Source organism: Neolamprologus brichardi, chromosome 17 (genome assembly GCF_056152115.1).
Source record: "Neolamprologus brichardi isolate AB-2024 chromosome 17, ASM5615211v1, whole genome shotgun sequence".
NCBI classification, from domain to species: domain Eukaryota; kingdom Metazoa; phylum Chordata; class Actinopteri; order Cichliformes; family Cichlidae; genus Neolamprologus; species Neolamprologus brichardi.
The window spans coordinates 24,032,652-24,056,536 of NC_142120.1; the positions used below are offsets into that span (position 1 = coordinate 24,032,652).

The 23,885-nt window shown below is 40.0% G+C and overlaps 1 protein-coding gene and 1 long non-coding RNA gene across 2 annotated transcripts in view; both read right to left on the reverse strand.

Annotated features, from left to right (window-relative positions):
* Window positions 1–1,653, reverse strand: part of nfic (nuclear factor I/C) — a 34,815-nt gene extending 33,162 nt beyond the window's left edge. The window contains exon 1 of the mRNA XM_006803585.2: window positions 1,456–1,653. Coding sequence (XP_006803648.1) covers window positions 1,456–1,536 — 81 coding nt within the window. The 5' untranslated portion in view covers window positions 1,537–1,653. The remainder of the gene's footprint in view (window positions 1–1,455) is intronic.
* A 17,164-nt stretch (window positions 1,654–18,817) lies between these two features.
* Window positions 18,818–22,723, reverse strand: LOC148097941 (uncharacterized). Its single transcript, XR_015716704.1, has 3 exons — window positions 22,608–22,723; window positions 21,674–21,812; window positions 18,818–19,338 (listed from the first exon to the last, which is right to left on the reverse strand). It is a non-coding gene; the product is annotated as an uncharacterized LOC148097941 (long non-coding RNA).
* Window positions 22,724–23,885: the final 1,162 nt, after the last annotated feature.

Genomic DNA, 23,885 nt, shown 5'->3' on the forward strand with positions numbered 1-23,885 from the left:
TAATGATTGGTTTTAGTCGTTTAGAGTGGTACACAGTTTACAGTAGTCGTTTTCAACACTGGATTTACAAGATGTGAATACCTTCACAGAAAGTCCCAAGACACAAGTGTCGTGTACTGTGTGAGCAGGGGCATGCCATCTCAGTCGGTTGAATAGGCTAAAGCTTTTCCTCAGGCAGACATTCCTCTGGGTCATGTACCGCATTTAGAGGGACTGATGAGGGGCAGCATCTGACTCTTTTCTACTCTTGAGCGGATTCTCGGATGTTTGCTCACCTTGCAAGTTGAACATGACTCTTTGAGTGTTTCCAACTGATGTGGTTCAGGAGGACTGCCTCCACTAACTGCATTTTTTCCTCCCTCTTTCAGGCAGCTCTCTGACTGGGCTGTAAGCCGGGGCAAGAGGCCCTCTGTCGGCCTGTCATTCTAACTCAGCCCGCTGGCTCTAACTGCGGCCATTTTCTGCTGACTAACACAAATGCCCAGAAACATCCACACATCCACAGACCGAGAGGAGGAGGCGGAGGAGGAGGCTTGAGCTGAACTTCAACTTGGCCTTCCACCGTCCCGCGTGACGAGCGGAGCGGTGGCGGAGGGCCTGCTGCCGCACGCGCTTCAACAAAGCCCCTAGCTCAACAACTTTCACCCCCTACTCCACACCTGATACGCACACAGCAGGGCATATTTTCCGCTTAATCGGTCGAAGTCAGGGCCCGGAACCCATAGCCTGTGGGAAGAAGCCTGTGTAACGCTAATACGCCACGTTCAAAACTTCATTCAAAATTACAACAGTTAAAATAGTTTTTGTTTTATCGCTGGCCTACATAACATTTCATGTGTAACATGAAATCATTTCGTGTCTAAATACATTTTTGGCAAATTCGGTGCCCATAAAATACTCAGAAAGAGCTTTACGGCAACGAAATTTCCACTTTCATAATCGTAATTGCTGCTGGCTTCCGCCTTGCACTCAGCGTTTGATGGAAAACGTCAGCTGGATAAAAGGGCAACCCGACAGGCAAAGTTAAGATTTTATTGAAGGGTGGGCTTTAACGTGTATCATATGTGTGCCGAATTTAAGGATGGGCCCTGACAGTTCAACCTTCTTCCCACTTATGTTTTGACTGCGTGTATATTTGTTGTCATGCGCAGGACAATTCATTTTGCCATATTTTGAATGTGATTTAGCGGGCAGAATCTCTCCAGGAAAACGCCAGGGATCGGACCGTGTTCAAATGCTGAAACAAACTAAAAAAAAAAGAGAGAGAAATACAGACGCAGGCTTGCTGACATTAGGACGGAACTATCGCACCGCTTTCTGCTCCACTTTCAGCTGCGTAGCCTGCGTTACTCAGTCAACTCCTCGCATTGCGTCTTTTTCGGAAAACACGAAACAGCACACCAGTGGGAAGGGACACACTGCTACATTGTTGTACCGGAACAGGTTTTGTCCTACCATGTCGAAGCTGAGCCGCCACCGGGGAAAGTTAAAGCTGATATCAGTGCCTGCCCATCTCGCGCTGTCGTTCGTTACCATTCCATATTCATTTCTACCATTGTGCGCGTGCCAGCTGGAGTATAACCGCGGTGCTCGAGACCAGAAACGTCCCGCGTCAAGCTTCGGGCTCCACGGCAATAACCCCCCACCACACACGCGCGCGCGCGCACGCACACATACATATACACACACACCGCCTGGAAGGCTGCGGCAGAACAGAACAGTGTTACATTAACCTTCCACCTGTCTTCTGTTCAGCGTTCTCCTCGCTTCTGTCTTCCTCATATTAGCTCTTCTTCCTGATACTGTGAACCGTTTTATTCCTTCCTTTAGTTTTTTTTTTCACTTTTTCCTTTCTCACTTTGTTTGACTGCTTTGTCTTCATGTCTCTTCACCCTTTTTCTAAGATCGTAGATGAGCAGATTCAGTCCTTAGAGAGAAATAAGGGTGAGACTTCATCTACAGTATTCAGAAATCCTTTGCTCTATAAAGTCTAAATATTCACTTCCTGCCAAGTTTTGAGCTTCATTTGTCTTTTTGTTCCCCTTGGGACACACTCCATAAAGTGAAATGCAGTGCTTTTGAGACCAGAGCTGTGATTTTATTATTAAATTAAAAGCTGAACAATTAATGAATCCATCTGCTGTTGCTGCTGTTCGGCAGTTCCAATGAAACTACATAAACAGTGGTAACAATGTAAGCTTGTGAAGATTTAACTGTTATCAGACAAGGCTCTCATGTCTGTGGCATGGTATCTTATGTTTTGACCTCTATGGATTCAGTCAATCTATTGCTGGTACTAAAAAATGCAAAACAAAATCTGAATCTTTTGGTACAACGTGCCATATTTTATTCTTGTTAATGTTTGCCTTTGTTTAGCATTCACTAAAAACAATAAATTAGTAATAATGCACATAGTAACGTGTTACTTTGTGGAATCTTTATGTAGACTGAGGAGATATACATATAGAAAGCATCAAAGTACTGGTAGATCTGCTACTGCTCACCAGATGTCATATTTCCCATCTGGGTCCCGACAGTGTGCCTTTCTGGATGATCAACAATACGGACCAGTCATTAATAATCAATCTATAACTTCACATTAAGCAGTCTGTGTGAACTGAATAACCACTAACAGCAAAACCAAAGCATTTCCCAAAGTGGGATGAATAAAGTATTCCTTTTATCTTTATTATTAATTCAAAGCATCTTTCATGTATTTTTTTTTTTTTTTTAAAAGAATGCATAATGATTTCAGTTCATTCATTCAGTCATGAATGCAATTTATGCACTAATGCCAAACTTCCACTAACATGTATATTTCTCAAGTTTACAACACATTTGTTGCACACATGAATTAATGTTTCTTATACATTCTTTAATAATTATCCAAATATGTATTATGTGATGGATACATGAATTTACATAAATCAACTTAGAGGCATATAACTGCCTTTAAAGAGACATTTTGCTGGTTTGCAGAACGGTTGTGGATCCTAGCCCTCTTAGGCTCTTCCTGTGTCCGCATGGGTTTTCTCCAGTTTCCTCTGGCATTCCAAAGGAATGCATGTTAGGTTAATTTGTTACCAGTTAGTCTGGCTTCTTGTGTAAGGTGCTCTAAATGGTCAGGAAGATTAGAAATGTGTCATGCACATCATGCCACATCATGTGGTTTGCCTGTTTCGTCAGCATTCGGATTCTTCTTCCAGGTTCCCTGTTACAATGTAACCCTTAAAACTTGGATCTCTAAAGGTTTTATCTTTATGAAGCTACCGCTAAGCACAAAATGTGGGCTGGGAGGTGACCTTGGAAGCCTTCAATGAAAAGTTGGCTTTTGGTTTGCAGTTTTTTATTTGAGTAAGTGGTATCATAAATAAATTGCCCAACACAAATTGGCTGGGTGACTGGCTCTCTGATAATATTTTTGCCCCTTACAAATGAGAGAAAACTGTTTAGGCTGACCTTTTACAACACAACTAATATATTTTATCTAGGTGACTGACAATGCGACTCGTGTCTTTCGTCAGGGAAGCAAACTGTGTTATCAGTAAAGAAAAGAAAGAAAGGAGATGGAGAGAAAGTGAAGTGAGGCAAATAAGTTGTTAAAACAAAATGCAACTAACAAGTTTAGGTATGAACAAAGTTAAATACAGGGACCCAGCGTCAGATGCGAAACGTATCCATCATCATCATAACCCAGCACAAATGAACACCATGAAACCCATCACTCAGAGAGAGTGAAACAGCATTAGTTCCATCTCCAAACCATATGACACAAAGTGAGCTCAGATAGTGGTAACTAAAGATAATCCCAAGCAATCATTTGAATCAACAGCAGGGCAAGGCTTTTTGAAGAAGCCAGTGTGTTGGATTTGAATCCTGTGGCTGACTGAGGCCTTTCTGTGTGGAGTTTGCATGTTCTCCCCATGCCTATGTGTGTTCCTGGTTTTCTCCCACACTCCATGCATACATGGGTTAGAGTAAGGCTGAGGAATGAAGGTTAAAATGTCATAACATTTTAAACCGTGCAGACTTGTAGATATATATATATGTTTATTACATGTGGTATATGACCAGTAATTACTGGCTACTCTAATGGCCAGATTGTTGTGTACATTACAAGAAGGAAACACAGACTGCTTATGTATAGGACTCAGTTCTAGTCAATGCAGCTAATGGATACATGCATTTTGATCCTCTTTGAGTCTACTGAGTCTCATCTATGGTAACACATGATGAGACAACACTTTGTAAACTGTAAAACTGCAACACTATGATTTATTATGCCGATCTATAGCAGCTTATACTCCTATACTCCTAATACCCTGTACTGCTAAAATGTATTTATACATTTTAGTACATCACAATAACACATATTTTTGTGAAGTGTTGTCTTTGCACATCTTATTTTAGTCATCACTTTACAAACTGTTGAACTACATAATTTAAAGCATATTTAAAATATTCTTTGCAGATTTTATATTCTTTTCTCTTGTAGCTTTAATATATATCTTTTCTAATATGTTCTGTTGACAGTGGTTGCTCTCACTTTCCTATTTTTCATGTTTTTTGCATTATTATTCAGAATCAGAAACAGAATACTTTATTAATCTCCAAGGAAATTATGATTGATATGCGCCAAAAGTCGAAGACAAATTCCTTTTAGAATTGTCTTCAGTTGTCAGTAGAGACTCTGTACTGGTAACACTTCAAACAGCATCCACGTTAGGATCTGCTTTGTGTTTAAATAACTGATCTTCCCACATAACAGACTTTTGGACCAAACGGGTATCATTATACATGAGTGTGTCCTAGAAAAAAAAAAAGAGTAGTTGCTGACTCAGCTTACTCCAATCTGCATAGTGCCCCCTGCTGGAGGCATACATGTTCACTCACACAGATGCATAAACTCACTGCCTGAAGGTCTTTTTACATACGCAACTTAAAAGTTGGTCATAGTGCTGAAATATGAATAGCAGTAACACAAAGCAGAGAGGAAAGGTAATCTTTGCATAATCCCTAGCAGTTTATAATTTCATGGAGTCAGCAGACAAAATGAGATGTTTTGGCCCCAGGCTGGATCTGCATGACTGCAGAGTGAGCAGGCACAGAATTGCAAATGGGTATGATTGGACTTAATTGTCTGCCCAGTATCACACTCGATGCCCAGTATCTTTTCTTGCTGTACGTCTTTTATGCCCCCTATCTTTTTTGTGTGTTTGTGTTGCTGCTAGAGGGCAGTGTTTACCTTTTCACTGTAAATCAAAGCAGCTGTGCTTTTTAGTGGGCACACTCTCCATCTAACCTTCTGGAGCTGTGTTTAGGAAGGCTATCTAATGCCTCTCTTAGCATCCAGGGGACAGATGTTGGGGAATTCATTATCTGCTTTAAGACCGCTCAGCTGGACTTTCAGCGCCCAGAACCTCAGTTTTAGTCCAGCATGTTGGACAGCTACTATCAGCACTTTTTTTCTGTAAATGTCAGGTAAGCTATAAACATGTAGAAATCCTGGATGACTCCCTCAAAATACAAACCGCAACAATGAGAAGACAAGTGTTGTTAGAGATCAACTTTTAAGCAAACAAGCTTGGTTGATAGTGGTGGTTTAGGGTTAAAGGTCATTGTCACCACCTGTAGGATCATACCAGGACCCTACAGAAGTTGCACTGCCTGTCCAACTCCTCCAGGTTGGCAGCATGTACCATTGACAGAAGGTTTGATGTGTCTTTCAGCACAGTCTCAAGAGCATGGAGGATATTCTGGGACAATGGCATACATGTGACAGACATGAAAGGGGTATAGAGTAGGTGTGGAGAATGTTATGTTGCCTGTAACATCGTTCAGTATGAGCGATTTGGTGATGGGTCAGTAATGGTCTGGGGAGGAAATATCCAATGGATGGACGAAAAGACCTCCACAGGCTAGGCCAGTGGTTTTCAAACTCACTTGCGGTTTATTTCACACCTCAAACATTTAGTAAACAATTAAGCAAATGCAAGTAATCTGCAATAAATGACAGGTAGTAATAAAATAAACTACTAACTCTTTTATGCTGCGTCCGCACGTACACAGGTGATTTTGAAAACGCAGCTGTTTCGTCCACACAGAAACGGCGTTTGGAATCACCAAAAACTGAGATTTTTTTAAAACTCCTTTTTGCGTTTACGTGTGGACGAGGAATACAGAGTTCATCACGCAACGTCAAAGGTATGTGCCTTTTTCACGTCACGCAGTGCGCCACGTTATTGTTTACATGAGAGGAATTGCAGAATGGCAGATAGAGACAAAATACTGTTAATCTGACTATCTGCAGGTTTTACACGCTTACATATACACACAGTTACTGTCCCTCGATTTACAAAGGCAGAGGCGTCACAGTGTGATTATTTTGCGTGTAGTTGTTTTTTTCCTGTGTAATAATATTCAACATCGCTATCAATACATTTTTCAAAAAAATGCCTCTCTGTGCAAAATGGGTTCAAAAACATAAACAACTGTGGGATACTGTTTGTCCGGGATTTGAACCAAGGGAACAAATCGTGGCAGGAATGGCCTGATGTTATTTGTATGCCGCTGTAACTTTACTGTATAAGGAGCTAACATCTCCAAAATGTCAGGAGTAGTTAGTCATTTGGTATTGACATGAAATCCTTGGACCTGCTGGGATGAAGTGGGCAGGATGTGAGATAATAAGACTACTAAAAAGAGTGAAGAATACATGTGGCATAGTAGTAAATATTTTAGAGCGTCAACCAAGGCAACTGCAGCCTGGAAAGTCTGCTGACTCGCCATCAGCTTCAAAGTTATCTGCAACCTGACTAATCCATGACACAGATTAGTATTAGAAAATCATTGTATTTTAAAAAGGTTGGGACACAATGTAAAAAGTTTAAAAAAATTAGAGTTGAGTTTGTAAATGCAAGCTAAATTGACACTCTTTTTTAAGGCCCACAATCATAAAATGTCTGTTTATCAGTGATGAAAGGTAAACTAAAGCAAATCAAACCATCTATTAGTTATAACTGCTTAATCTCCACAGGGTGATGAATGTCTCTCTCTCTGTGTGTGTGTGTGTGTGTGTGTGTGTGTGTGTGTGTGTGTGTGTGTGTGTGTGTGTGTGTGTGTGTGTGTGTGTTGGATATTTTCCCTGGGATAATCCTGGAAGCATGTTTTTTTTTCCTTTTGGTGATGCAGAGAAACATCTTATTACTTATTAATAGAAACATCTGTTTGTTGGACTTTATGTATGTCTTGTTATTGTAGCCCACGGTCCTGCATTTTTGATATCCACCATCTATGGATGTCTCTGGCTACTAGCCTTGTTTTGACTTGTGGCTAACACTCCTCTTCACTGCTGTCATCTAGTAAAGGACAATCCAACTGCTCTTCAGCCAGGTTAAGTTTTGAAGTCCTGGTACTATTGGGTGTTCTTAGCTTGTCAACGGAGCACTTTACTATCAGACTTGTATTGGATCCGAGCATTTGTGATGGCAACATCAATGAAATGACTGATGACACCTATCATTCATTTCTTTGTTCAGCATTCGGTCACACAGAAACCTGGACACGAGCCTTCTGCTACAAATATCTTCTGGAGCTTTCCCAGACACAGTCGATACCATCAGTACTGGTATAGTGTAATGGTAAATGGGCTGGTTCTTGTATAGCGCTTTTCTACTCTATCTGAGCACTCAAAGCACTTTTACACACATACACCAGCAAAAGTGCTTTCTATGTAGCATTCACACGCATTCATACTCTGATGGATGCATCAGAGAGCAACTTGGTTGCCCAAGGATATTGACTGACAGTCCAGTCTGTCTTATGGCCTCATGGTCTTATGTTTTATGATCATAAGCTAGTTTGCTTGCCGTGAGCAAGCCGTCAAACTATTTGGTGAATGATGGTTCAGGCCTCCTCCAGACAATCATTAGAGATGCTCCCCGACCCTCTTTTCGTAGCTGCTTATCTCCTCTTAGCTAGCATGGCTTTGGTTCTTCAATGTAGTTCCAATTGCTAGAAGACCTTTTGCGAACAAAGTATCCACGATATTAATTGTTGTGCAGCATCGAGCAAAGAATATGCAAGTTCCTGTCTGAACAGATTTAACCAATTGCAAGACAACTCCTAATCTTTTTTCCCTGAATGCATTTTCCCCATAGGTACACAAGGAGAACAAAGACTTTTAGGCCAGTAGGGTTTGGCTTACGAGAGGCGAGGTACACCCAGGACAGGTCACTAGTTTATCGCAGGGATAACACATAGACAACCATTCACACTCACATTCACACCTATGGCCCGTTTAGAATCAGTTAACTGTTCTGTTAATCTGTACATCAGTGAGCATTACACATAAACACACATGCACTCATGCTAGTTAACAGAGATGCAGCGCATAAGATGAGCAAATAAACCAGCAATATGAGGTTGGTTTTTTTAAATTTACAATATAGTTTTAAAGGATAGCAAAATTCTAACTAAACCTTACACACATTAATTCCCTATGTTTTAGCAATACCAATCTGACAAAGTAATATAAAAGATATATATAACCAGAGATCAATTTTTTTATGTGTATAATTTGCATTGTAATTTTGCTTTAATGTAGGTGAAAAATCAGAATTGCTCACCCAAGCTTTAAGATGCCATTTGAGTGATATGTGCGTTCCTAATGCTCTTTTAAAGAATGAAAAGAAATTAGTTCTGGCAAGCAAAAAGACTTCCTGCAGAAATGGGAGCAGCTCAGAGGATTAAGAGGGGATGTTCTAAGTGCTAAGCACCAATGGCTTCCATTCAATTTGATCACTGTGAGAGAGTTTAACTACACAAGTACAAGACATTTGTTAGACTTTTATGAGTCTCCAAAATCATTGATTTCAATTCAAACTTTCAATGCTTAGAATTTTTATTTAACAAAACAGTAACAACCCCCCACACCCACACCCACACCCAGCATTTTAAGTCAACAAAGATACATCCCATGTTATTATTTTCAGTATTGCAAAGCTTCTGTGTAAGTTCAATAAGAAAGATCTATAATCCCTCATCTGCCTGCTTTCCTCTGTTAGGTTGCTTTTCAGTTCTTCAGCCACTTTCTGTTCAACCACTTTGCCAGGCTGTCAATCCTAGTACTGCCATTGTTACTCTAGTCCAATCAATTGCCTATCAGCCTTCACTTTGCATGGCATAATTCTTTGCTCTCTGTCATTTTCCCTTTCAGACTCATTCATACAACCCACCTCCTCCCCATCTCCACCTCACAGTCACCTCAGTCATAGCTCCATCCAAGCCTCAGTTTTTATCTTCACCTTCTTCTTCTAGTTGATCAGCAGTCCTGAGCAAGTGCTTTAGCAACAGTGGGAAGGAAAAACTCACTTTTAAGCTGAATGCTCTGCCTTCCATACTACTGCATACAACTACTACAGATGGGTTTTTAAGTAATGGTTTAATCACTGCCATCTTATAGGCATGTGGTACTTAGCCCAGTAATAGGAATAAACTGATCATATTTAAAATTATAGTATTAATTAATGGCAGGACTTCTCTGAGCAGTCTTGTAGGAATGGGGTCTAAAAGACATGTTAATGAACTGGAGGAAGTAATTACTGAAGTTAACATTGAAAAATCAATCAGAGAGAAACAGTCTAAAAAAGTAACAATATTACTGAAAGTAGCTGTACGTAATAATATTATAAGTAATTTTTTCTCTAATGTTTATTTTGCATTTTTGAAGAAATTTATGAAATCATGACAATTTAAGGTTAAATGGATGCTCTAACGCTTTGTCAGCCTGGCTGCAGTGCTAACAGAAACCTAGGGTTGTTCTTAATTTCCCTTTTAAAAAAAAAAAACAACTATTTTTCCAGGTGAAATAAAGATCTTCTGAATTAGTGAGATTTCATTTCCTCCCCACCTTACAGATTATCTGCTTTAACGTGTATGTTTCAGATTTGAGTACTTCTATTAAATTGTTTACTAACGTGGACTTAGAAGAGTCAGATGTAGTGTTTAATAATCCACATTTCACATTTTTACCCTTTAATGACGTTGTGGATACTATGCTGTTCTTTCTTTGGGATTTTTGATCTTTAAATCATTTTTCTCTGATTTTTGGTTTGGTTTTTGGTCGTGTCGGTGAAGACCGAGTCTCTAAATATGCGAGGCCTTTCCTGAAAAAGATATTTTCTGTTTGAAGCACATGTTGTGTATTCCTTTCAGCACTGAATGATGCAGCACTCAGTGGTGAATCGTGTTCAGAGCATGACAGAGCTCTGACCTGCACAGTGAGCTGTGTTCACACAGTGATTTCTGGAAGTATTTCTGAGACCATGCACTGATTTCCATTGCATAATCATACCTGGCCTTATAGCAGTGCTGCCCAAGGGCCTTTACATTATATAAAAGTTCATAATATATAAATTATAATACATTACATTACATTATAATACAATTTAATATAACATAATTTTTTTTTATAGAGCACTTAACTTTTTTTGAATTGGGTTTGTAATTTTTATAAACAGAATTTTATAGAATCAGCAGTTCTATTAAGTTAGGATCAAAGATACTAGGTGTAATTTTCTTAGACAGTGTAAAGTGGAACCTATTATACTTAAACCTCTGACTTTAAGCCTGCATTGAAGCATTTAATGTTATGACAAGGTGTAAAAAAAAAACCTCTTTCAGACTTTAGGAAAAAGGTTTTGGATGCTTATTAATCTCCAATGGACTGAAAAATTATTGAAATAAAACTTACAATTATCTACAAGTTGTGAACATTTAAAACAACGTCTGTTCTTTCAAGAACTGATTGGCTCAGCAAATTCAGCCCAGGAGCAGACCGTTGTAGGCAAAAAGAAATTTGAAATTTCTCAACCTTGAGATTTCTCAGTTTTTCAAAAGCAACTGCAACAGATTCTGTTAGCTGTAAAATTTTAATCTATTCACATTTTACCTGAAAGAAGCAAACTTTTTAAATTTCGTTAATAAGCAAAATCCAGATTAACATGGCATAGCTGAAAAACTACTGCCGTAATGTGAATGATAGAAACAGAAAACAACCGACTCTCTTATTTATGATACATTTGATGGACACGCTGTATCTAGGTCTCTCTTTAAACAGCATAAGCCACATTTGAAGTTGGCCCATTTGGGTGCAACTCTGCAGGGTTCTTGTAATTCCACTTTGATATAACTGTGCCTGACTATCCTGCGCAAAACCCCAAATCCTACAAACAATTTCTTGAAAAGTATAAATCCCAAACTGACTGTGACATGTATTGAGGATATTAAGAAACTGAAATGAATCTTGCCAATGTATAAGAGAGTCAGAAATCAACTGGCTGACAGGAAGATTTTCATTTCCATCAGAAATAATCCTGAAATCTTTCAAGGAAGAAACGGGGACAACTTTAACTTACAATAAACTGACAAGAGCACTGCTTAGAGGTAAACGAGAACAGGTTTGAACCTTGCTCTCCATGCGATTGATACATATTTGCTTGGGATTTATGTTTTGTTGCATTTCTGCATTTAGAGCACAGTTACCTTCAATGCATGTGCAAATCTCTGGGCAGATAAACAAAAAACTTTTTTAAATCTGTTCCTTCCATTTACTATTGTATACACTGTTGGTACAATATAAGTTGCAGTATGTGACAGACATGAAAGAACACTCTTTAATAGTTTTCATCTGTCTGTCTGTTTTCGAGGCTTCTCATGCTATCGCCCTTGCTCCGCGACCACTCCTCTTCTTCCCTTCTTACAAAGATTATTACTGCCAGCTGACCTCCTACACACCACTTGCCACCCAGTAAGTTGTTTAAATACAAATAAGATGGAGGTATAAGAAAACACTGGAAGCAGAGTAAATACTACAATTATCATGCTTTTGTTTTGTTTTGTCATGTCACACAGTAAAAACAATGCAATATCCACATCACTGCAGTATTAAAGTGTAGAAACCCTGAATGCTAGCCATGTCTTCAATAATTCCTGATCTAATCTCAACAAATCCGAAAGGCACATGAAGCACAACATTATTTTAAAAAAAAGCTTCAAACTACAAAAACATATCAAAATAAGTGACATTAAGTAACATTAAAGTACCAAGATAATGGACAAAAATGATCTTAGTCATTTTTTATAATATATGGTGTGTTCAGCACATTTGACTGAATATAAACAAGAGGGCAGAATGACATGCAAATTTAATGCCATATGATTATAACGTGATTCATCATAAAACATGAGCTCTTATTCTGACTCATCTCATAAACAATGTGGAAACAGAAAAGGGATTAGAGAACAACAAGCCCTCTGTCTCTCGCTCTCTTTCTCACACACACACACACACACACACACACACACACACACACACACACACACACACACACATAGTTCAGCACCCAAACAGACCTCACACTCACTGAAGGGCAGAGCCGAACAGCAATCTGCTGTACGTTCATCCCTCATAATTCATAATTAAGATCCAAAGTTTGTTTAAGGAGGAATGAATCCTGTGCAAGCTGTTAGTGTTGTTGCTTTTTCTGTGGGGAAAAAAACTCCAACTTTATTTTATATTAAAATTAAAATACCAAAGTCATAAATCTGACAAATAAAATAAAAACAGATTAGCACCATAGTGCTCATCATTATTGTACTCACCATCCACCATGTCTTGGCACTGACATCATAACACAACTGCCACTTCACCGAGCTGTCTGCTTCACCGCATCCTCCTGGTGCAGATGACATTGCCATGACAACAGAAAGGGAGCAATCAAACCATCAGTTCATGGCTTTTGAGGAAAACAGAGGACTCGATGATAAGTGATGAGCTGCGCTTCCCGTGCTTTTGTCTGTATTTCTCAGCCTTTTTCGGATGCAGTCCTGTGTTGTTGTAGTTCAGCTCTGGGTCTTTTATACAAAGTTCCTGAGAAGAACAGAGCAAGAAGCAAGTGGCAAACTAATGCCCAAACCGTCCAGTATCTAAAATGAAGGGCTTCAATGTTTGGTTTCCAGTGCAACGAAGATTAATGTACATTTGACATATTCAAGAATCCTCTGACATGTGTCGACACTTTGTATTGCTTGTGTATGATATATTCTCCCTGCTCAACAAATCAGTCAAGCCTCCGAAAAACAAAAAGTTAGTTATATTTAGTGCAGTTTTAAATAAAGCCTACATTATAAAAGCCCCAAAAACAGCCTTGAACTATATAGGAACCCTGATCCAGCACCGTTTCTCCTCTCTGTCCCACTGGACTCCCACTAAATCCAAAAACTATCAGGCAGAGAATTTCAAAAGTCCCACTCCACCATGGTCCATTTCCAGTCGTCAGCTTCTTGCATTTCTTTCTTCATACAAAAGCCGAGCTGCTTACCTGTCACGTTCTGTCCCCCACAGCCTCGAGGAAAACCTCAAACTTTGAACTCCAAACAAAACTCAATGTGATATTGTTCTCTTGTCAATTATGCTTCCCCTGATCATTCCCTCATGTGGCTCCTGACAGTCTCTTCATTTTGGAAAATCAAAATAAATAGGCATTAGTTATTTGTAAGTACTGAATATATTCCTGTATTGTTTTTCCAGGTCCTTTCAGCACCTGTCCAAGTTCAGCAGTATCTCTACAGAGAGTCCCATTCAAAAAGTTCAATCAAGCTCCATTCTTTCTGACAATTTTAAAGTGGAGGAAAAACAGCAGCCAACAACCAAACCGACAAGCCAGCCACCCCCTTTCTTTATTCCACTGAGTGGGCTGTCACTTTGAAGAGGCGGATTAAGAACTAGTAGACACACATGCGGGTACACACATACATCAGATGCTTGTTGCCAGCTGTTTAATCACATACATGTACAAAAACATACACACGTTGCTTTAAAAAACACTAATGTGCAAATAAAACAAAAATGAGCCAAAAACCCTTTAGGTCGAGATGTCCACTGTGACTCAGTGCTCATTTTGAAAAAATGCACTGACCTTTCTCTGTCTCTCACTCGCTCGCTCTCTTTTTATCCAACACCCCCACAGCAGCACGGGCTGGTACAGGGATCCTCAAATCTAACTTCTTCAGTGGTTCATGGAAACGTGAAGTTCTCTAATGTCCTATCATTTCAAATCTCTCTTATGTTAGGAAGAGACACTTTCGAGTTATTCCACAATCAAATTATAAAACTCAAGGTGAGAAGAAAAGATGATACGTGACTCTGAGAAGCTCAAGAAAAAATGGATACTAATACTGCGAATACTGAGATTGTTAATACCCTAAATATTTGGGAATTCACAACTATATAATTGCTCCTAAATTTGCTCTGATTCTGTTGTTTTGTAGTTTGTGAGTTTTCTGTTATGATTGTTGTGCTGGAAACTCACACCTGCCCATTCTGCTCTGTGTCTCCTCTGTCAGCATGACAAAACGCGTTAAAATTATACGCCAGGACCACGGGAAGAATCTGGTGCCTCACAGCAAAAAAGTCTTGCGTTCGACTCCACCACCTTGCTGTGGATGTTCTCCCCGTGTTTGTGTAGGCTATCCAGGTTCTCTGGTTTCCTCCCACAGTCCAAAGACATGCGATTGGTGAGGTTAGGTTAACTGGTGATTCTAAATAACCATAAGTGTGAATGCTTGTCTGCCTCTCTGTGTTAGCCCCGTGACAGGGTGTACCCCATCCCTCGCCCTATCATAGATGGGATGGGCTGCAACCCTGATAAGAAAGAGGACGTGTGTATCGAGTCAGATGGACATAGCTTTGGCCAATACCCAAGTAACCAGGTGAGTCAGCAGACCCTCAGGCTTTGAAGCTTTGACTCCAGCACACTAAGGCCAGTGTACGTGGGCCAGTTTCTGAAGCGTTCATTCAAACCATACTATTAGTTTTCCTACTCCACTCCCCTCTTTTCACCACCCGTGCATTTTTGTCCCTTTAGGAATTTATGTGCATTTAGGTGTTAATAGTCTTGCTCTGCTCTCCCCTGTGCTTTTGTGTTGCCACGCTTGCTAGTTGTTTGTCTCTATATTTGTCATTTCTTTTTTATCTGTCCACAAAGTCCAACCAATTGTGGAAAAGCCCTTTACAGGTCATCTTCCTGTTAAAGGAACTTCATCCTCATAAGACTTTTTCTTTATCTTACTTTATAGCTGATCTTGAGATGACTGTTGATGAACTAATGTTATGTCAATTAAAAATAAATGAGCCAAACCGAATGCTTCTGGCTTCCCAGGAGCACGGGGTCTAACCATTTTGGAGACCTGGGGGCTGCAACAACTCTACAGACCAGTTTTAGCAGAAAAAAACTAATAGTAAAATTGCTGTTTTGGTTAAATGTACCCAGCCACTCACCCACCCACCTACAACCACACACACAGTCTCGCTGGATAGATAGATAGATAGATAGATAGATAGATAGATAGATAGATAGATAGATAGATAGATAGATAGATAGATAGATAGATAGATAGATAGATAGATAGATAGATAGATAGATAGATAGATAGATAGATAGATAGATAGATAGATGTCATTTTGAATCATACTTCCTTCACAGGGTATTCAAAAGATTTTGCAATTTTCTTTTAAAGTAAATTAACCAATTTACAGTACTACCTCTGCCCTTTGCTGAGCTGCCTTGTCTAGAGGACGGGTGGTTTTTCAGGGTGTGGTGACAGTGCGGTTGACTTAGTGTCTATGTCAGCCCATAGAGTTATAGCCTTACAGCTGAGGGCTTGAGGTCTCCAGATCAGGCCAACCACAGCCCACTGACGAGAAGGTCAATACTCCTCCACCAAATGTCAAACTGCTGTTTTAGGCTTGTCTTAAACTGGCATTATTATTTAGGGTACTATTGTTCTTCCCTGGCCTTTTTAGTAGTTTTTCCCTTTAAATGCCTAAATGCTGCTTTAAATACTAGAGAGGATGAAAACTTACTGAGGGTTTAGCAGTTTGAAACAGCCCACCTCTCACCACACACATGCACATAAATTTAAAACACAATCTTGTAATTACTAGTTCAATCAATCATCTCTAAGGTTCCACCCCCTCACTTAATTAGACAATTAACCTCCCTCAGAGGTGTAAACATGCAGCAAATCAGGCATAAACACAGCACTGTTGGTCCACAAAAACAACAGGACATAAAGGGAGTAAATTACAGGTCAGAATAAGCACACACACACACACACACACACACACACAGTCCAGTACCCAAACCCCGGAACAGACCTCACACTTACTGAATGACAGAGCAGAACAAGCCTCTCTTTTCTTGACTTCAAAATCTGCTCTACTTTCTTGCATTCATGATCGTTGTCCAACAAAATGTAATCTTATGATTCACCTTAAACATGATACTTATATATAATCAGCATAGCTGGGATACACAATTCAATTTGGTTTTATTTATATAGCTCCAATTCACAGCACCATTCATCGCAATGTGCTTTATACATTTATATAAGAACATTGAATTAAAACAGAAAGCACCCCAACAACAATCTGATGACCTCTTGTGAGTAAACACTTTATAAGAACCTTCAGCATGACCAGGTTTAGGGAGGGGCAGCCGTCTGCCTAGACAAACAACAAACATATTGATATATATTTTATTTAATAGATATATATTAAACATATTTGATTTACATTTGGTTGTATTTGAGCAGAAACTGAAGTGGCTATACACATGCACTGTAGTTTGTGAAGTTCAGACAGTTTTTGTTTTATTTATTCAGTGGGGTGGCATGTTGGTGTGGTGGTTAGCACTCAGCAGGACGGTTCTGGGTTCAAATCCAGGCTGGGGCTTTTCTCTGTGGAGTTTGTCTGTTTCCCCCATGTCTACCAGGTTATGTCCATCTATCTTCTTCTCAAAGACATGCATGCAACGGGCTAGCAACTTCCCAAGGTCAACCTTGCCTCTTGCCCTGCGACAGCTGGGATAGGCTCCTGTCCCCCAACCCTGAACTGGATGAATAGAAGATGATGGGTGGATTTATACACATACCAGATGTTATCACGGGGAACTTATTAAGTTATTAAAGTAAATACAAATTTGCTATTAAACAGTCACTTCGGGACAGTGATTCCAGCTCTTAAGCAAGCTACAGTGGAAAACAGCGCTCATGAAGCACAGTGGGCAGCAGTACGTGATACACAGATGTAGGGCAATGGGGCTCTTGATCTCTGAAGCCATTTAACAGCTTATAAAATGCTTACATGCTTTGGCACCACCTGCTGGATGTTTCCAGTGCTGCTTTAAACAACATTACTCTAGATCAGGCTTGGCCAACTCCAGGACTCGAGTGCCGGTGTCCTGCAGGTTTTAAATATTACTCTGGGTCTACACACCTGAATCAAATGATTAGTTCATTAGTTCAAGACATGTTGAGGAGGTAATTTAGCCATTTGAATCAGCTGTGATGGATGGTAAATGGTAAAGGGCCTGTATTTATATAGCGCTTTACTAGTCCCTAAGGACCCCAAAGCGCTTTACATATCCAGTCATCCACCCATTCACACACACACACTGGTGAAGGCAAGCTACAATGTAGCCACAGCCACCCTGGGGCGCACTGACAGAGGCGAGGCTGCCGGACACTGGCGCCACCGGGCCCTCTGACCACCACCAGTAGGCAACGGGTGAAGTGTCTTGCCCAAGGACACAACGACCGAGACTGTCCAAGCCGGGGCTCGAACCGGCAACCTTCCGATTACAAGGCGAACTCCCAACTCTTGAGCCACGATCGCCCCATAATCCAGCAGGACACCGGGCCTCGAGGCCTGGGTTTGGACACCACTGCTCTAGATCAACTCAACTCAAGCAACAAATGTATATGCCCAATTTTGCCAATACCTGAAGGTTTTCAAACAACTCTTCCTCTCTGGGGGGATCTGCCAGCATCCACAACACTGAATTTGGAATAATATGTTGTTTGGTTATCTTTTGAATTGCATGGCTCAAAAGGTGTTAAATGTATTTATATCTGTAGCATTTTTAGCTCCCACTGGTCCACTCCTGCCACAATTGTGCCCTCTTACCAGTTTTTTTCCACTATGGTGACTGTGATAAGAAGAGCGGTTCAAAGAAAAGAGACGTTTCAGAGTCCTGTCGATGGATCGATTGATCTAGTGAATAAAAATAGTTCTTTATGGATTAGAGATGTATAATGTGCATAGATGACAGCGCTGCATGAATAACTGAGTTTGCAGTAGGAACAGGAAGCTCACTGCTGTGGTTTGTAGCTGAAGTTAATGGTTAACAACCTTTAACAGATTCAGCTTCTCTACAGTAACTTTTTGAGTTTACACAATCACCAGATCTGACTGTTGGTATGAGGTTCTTCTTCCCAAATACTGTGTAAGTTTTACCAACAGACAAGTTTAGTTTCCATCATTTTTTGATTCTTGATCAACATGCATATATTTGCTCAAATACATTTATGAAGGATACAAATTGTTTAAAAGCACAGCTTTATGTAGGGATGCATAAAAAACAAAAAGACGACAGGATATTGGGAAAAAAAACATAATCGCACCACTTCTTCTTCTTTCATTTATTCTTGATTAACATATGAGGCAGAGGGATTTGGTAGGTCAGGTGTGAGCTCCAGTAGCTCTGGTTAACCAATAAACCAGTAACCAACCAGACCTAGTGCATCATTGTAAACATAACCCTTTAAAACTAAATATATCATATTTGATTTTATTTTATTTGCAAAGAAAAAACCCCAAAGTAAATTGCAACATTTATTTTTAAAGAGCAAAATGTAAATAAATGCCTGATGTTGCAAATACAACAAAAATCAAAACTTAGTTTTGTAAGACGTTTAACATAATTTATAATTCAGCAACAGATTCTGTATTGATCAAATATTTGATATAAAATTACTCTAAAAGGAATTAAGACACTACATGTAGGATTTAAATTTCCAGTTTATAAAATTTCACTTGCTGAAGAGTTCTTGGCTTTGCAAATAATCTCATCTTCCTCCCGTTTCCTGTCTTTCTTACATCTTTCTCCATCTGTCAGTTTTGCACATGAATGTTTTTTCCTCTCGCTGGAAAATACAGCAACTCTTTATTTAGCTCACAGACATGTTTTGCGAGAAAAAGTGCAGAAACGCTTTTTGTCTTTGGTGATATTTTCTGATATTTGTTCAACCATCAACTTAAAAACTCGATTTGTAGCAATATTCACTAAATATGACCATGATAACTTTATTAAAAAAAACAAGTGAGTGAGTGTGATTTAGCAGAATCGTGCTCTTCAGTTGGTCATGAACAGCTACAGACTGGTTTGATGAATTTCAGCTCCATCCGCCCCTGCTGGCTCGTCATAACCATCCTCCCTGCAGAAAAAAAGACAGTGATGATCAGACAGGTTATTTGTTTAATCGCTTTTACCTGTAGCTACCTTTGAATACCGTGAGTGACTTCATAATGTAAGAAAGTGCATCCAAATTTATGACTAATGGATGTGAATGCTAGATATTTTTAAAGAAAAACAAGGTTATTAATTTCACCACCAAGTTAACTGGTAATTGTAATGCAGAAGTACAGTTTCTATTGTTGCTGTGGAGGGAGGATGTGGTCTGTGGCTTAGCTGCAGGGGAGAGGTGGTACAGTGGTTTCAGGGGCACTGCCAGGGGAGGCTGACTGACCCAGCTGTCAACGATGGTCTAATCATGCCTTACCTATTTCAGTAGCACGCTGGAGCCTGGCAGAGGGAGGACAACACTGGGCTGGCATTGAGAGATAGAGACAAAACGAAGGCGGCTACTGAGGCCTGAAAAAGCCTTTGTAAATAAGCATGAAACTTGCACCCACCCAGAATCTGTATGTCTGAAGTGTCATGCTGGAGCCAAGTGTTACAGTTACACCCAACCTTCCCAATACGACATGTCGAACCCATAGTCCATACACCCAGTCCAGGTACTAGTGAGCATCAGGAGATTGAGGCAGTGCACCAGCAACAAGATGAGATGCTAAAGACCCAGGCCATGAGACGCAAGCATGCTCAGAGGATCCACCAGGGAGCTCTCAGCCAATGGTGGCAAGACCACGGCTCCTTGCCCCAAAGACGAGACGTCGTGGCTCCCTCCATCACCACCTGAGGGAGAGGAGCTGCCCTGTTCATATCCTAGTAACCTGTTTCTCTCTGCGTCCCTTAATTCTGATTAAAGGATGCGCCAGATTGGACTAGGTTTAACAAACTGATGGGCAATGGCATGTGATGTCTGTGCTGCTCAGAGGGATATCACTTTGTTTTAGTTCTTGTGGATTATGCAATGAGATGTCTCAAAGCAGCGCTGCTGCTTAGCATTTTTGCAAGGAGTGTAGCACAGATGCTGTTTTAGTTCACGTCCTGAGTCAGCATCCCAATAGAGATACAGACGGACCACGGCGCCTTGTCTCACACTTTCAAAGAACACTATGAATTATTGGGCTAAAAGTCTGTTCGGACTAGCGTCTATCACTTGCACACTGACGGGTTGGTGGGGGATTTTAATAAGACTTTAAAGTCTATGACTCGTAGGTTCATTTACAAGGATGAACACAATTGGCATCACTGGCTAGACCCACTATTGTGGTTGTGAGGTGCCGTTGAGGTGCCGCAGGACTCTGCAGGATTTTCTCCCTTTGAGCTGCTGTTTGGCAGGAAGCCATGGAGGTCGTTGGAATTAATTAAAGAAAATTGGGACGAAGGTACAGGAAGGCTATTAGTGTTAGGTGCATGCCATTAAGCAACTTAATTCATTTAAAAAGTAATGTTACAAAAGCTTCGAAATAAAGATGGTCTAGCACACCAAGAGGGCTTGAGCTCCTGGCATAAACATCATATAGGTTTACAGTTCATCAGCATATTTTATTTTCATTCCAGTAGATTTTCTATTGATTTGTTGTGTAAAACAAACAGCCATGGATGAAGTACGGCTGCTTCTTCAAGTCAAAGTTTATCAGGTGCCTGCCAGCTTTTTCTTCCCAGTAAAGGTTTTAATGGTGATTACAAGAACAGTGCTGCTGTTTTGGACCCTAGAGAAATGCACCTGCACCGTGTCTGCAATGGTTCTACCGCTTCACTCTTTGATCTCTGTGTGTGTGTGTGTGTGTGTGTGTGTGTGTGTGTGTGTGTGTGTGTGTGTGTGTGTGTGTGTGTGTGTGTGTGTGTGTGTGTGTGTGTGTGTGTGTGCTGGCCTCCTTGCTCTAGGCAACGGGGTTAGCTTCTTTCTGCTAGAGAGGTTTTACTGTTTTTACTCTTGTGTTTACTTTTTATTGCTGTTTCGTATTGTAGTAATTCAGTTTTTACATCGTTTTATACATTATCTATGCAATCACTGTGGTAGTTTGTGCTCGTGCAGCACACTGTGCTTTTGCCTAAAAATAAATGAACTTTAACCCTAACCCTACCCTAAAAATACTGAGTAATTGTGAGGTTTGGTTTATATGTTGTGACATCGCTCATCACTGTTGCCTCCACCGGTGTGTGAACGTGAGAGTGAATGAATAGTGGAATTGTAAAGCGCTTTGAGGGTCTCGAAAAGCGCTATATAAATGCAATCCATTATTATTATTATTATTGTTGTTGTTTATAAAGTAAGCTATGCTTGCATTCATTTTTGCTACATGAGACTTCAGATTGAAGCAGGGGTCTAACTTTTTTCCTCTTTTTTCCCTAAAACAAACCTTTTCTTAAGTAGTCTTTGAATAACCAGAATAATGAAGACAAGGAGAAGGAAACCGACAACAGCTGTCAGGCCGAGTAGCCAGGGCTGAAGGGACACTGGCTTGGATCCTTCTGCTGCTCTCATGCCATTTTGAACACCTGCACACACACAGACTTGCATTATTATTGGGGGGTTCTAATCACCAGATGATATTGCACTTTGCACAGATTTCCTGTAAACCTTACTCTAAATGCTTACTCTAAACTTAGGTCTACCATAAGCTTAAACTGATTGTTTAACATCATAGTTTAAAGTATGGGTGCTTCTGTCTGTAAAAGGAAGATGAGTCCTCAGTGTGTACAGAGAATTATAATGACATGTGTGATATCAATGCATAACTGTAAATAAATTTAAATTAATTTGTATGTTTTTAATAATTTTTTTTAAATTTGACGTTAGGCTCAGAACCGCTCCTTATCAAAAAGGGAGCGAGTCCAAAGGACAGAGTTTACATTCTATTCATTTCGATAGACCTGGTAATTATATGTAACCTGGTGGAAGCAGTTTGTAGGAATAATTGTTCCTCCAGGTTCACACCGCACTGCAACAAGGGTTTCATATGTGACCTCTTCAATCATTAATGAACAAAATATGGAAACAGAAAGTTGAGTAACGAAGAAAACACATTTTATGGTACCACAAAGTGCCATAGTTAGACAGATTCGTGTTTCACAAGAACAAGCATTTTAGCGTTTAAGGACACCAGGTTAAAATAAATCAAGTAACTAAACAATGACCTAACGTCTGAGCTGTAAACAGTATAGCAGATAAAAGAAAATCAGACACACAGACGGACATATGTGTAGACAGCAAGACGATATAACCCACACTTGTTTGGAGTAAGAAATACAGAATTATATATGAATTCAAACAGAAGGCGGGACATGTTTTACCTCTGTCAGCTAAGCAGATGGTGGCACACAGCAGCACACATGACAAAAATATTTTCATTGTGAATTCAGACCAAGTCGATCCAACGGCTCACTAGAAATGGGACTCCAGCTCACCTGGCTTTCTGAGAAAACACATGCACCTAACACTAACTGGGGTCAAAATTCACAGTCCACACAGATAATATCACAGAAAGTTGTTGTGCTATTACATTTCAGCATTTTCACCTGGTTCATGTACAGCCATAGGCCTCATAAGGGGCAATAGTTAATTAGGCGAGCAATTCTGAGTAAAAATCACAGGGCCATTACAAAGAATCTGAATATACTGAAATATTTTATAGCTTTAACAGCAGCAGTGCTTGATTGCTGAGCCTAGATTATCCAAGTGGCATTCTGGGCAAACAAACAAAAGCGCTTCTTTCTCCACTAACATAATAATCTGGGTAGGCTATTTAAGAGAATGAAACAAGTAGGAGTTAGGTAAGCAAAGGAAAGCAGAGGACAAGAAAAAAAGGTGTGCCATTTTTATGGAAGTTGCCTACTGAGAATTGCTTTGCTCAACATTAAAGTTGCTGAGAAAATCTTCAGTATGCCGACATGTCTGTGTCCTGATGGTAGATTTAACATGAACTCGAAGAAATTAGATTTGAACTCATGAATAAACCCAGGCTCTCTGTTTTCAATCGAATGTCTGATTCGATCATTCAAAAACATTAGTGAATTGTTATCAGGATATTTCCTTTGTGGATGGATGTATACACTGTGTGTACATCTATCTTAGAGTCTCAGAGCTTATCCCAGCTGCTATGTGATGAGAGGCAAAGTACAAACTGTAGCACAGCTGCCAGCAATTTAGAGTCATTAATCTAACCTAACTGTAATTACCTCGGGAGGAAGCTCCAGAGAAAACCCACGCTGGAGAGACCCACGGTGAGAACATGCAAACTCCACACAGAAAAATCAGATCATGATGGAAAGCTAGATGGTGGATTTGAACCCGAGACCAGGGGTGGGGTTTTTGATGCTGACGTTTCCTCACTGTGTCGAGCTCCCAAAGCACAGATGTTTCTGAAGTGGGGTATCACTGGTGCTCTTATGGTTTTCAGATTGTTTGTGCCAAAAAGCGATGGTCTGCCAAAAAGTGATTTCCAGTATTTAAACTGCTGAAAATAATTTGTTGTCTTTAATATGTGAAACATATGTCAAATGACATCAAGTCACAAACAACATTTCTGCCACAAGGTAGATGCTGTAATCAGTTTTTTGGCAAAGTGACTT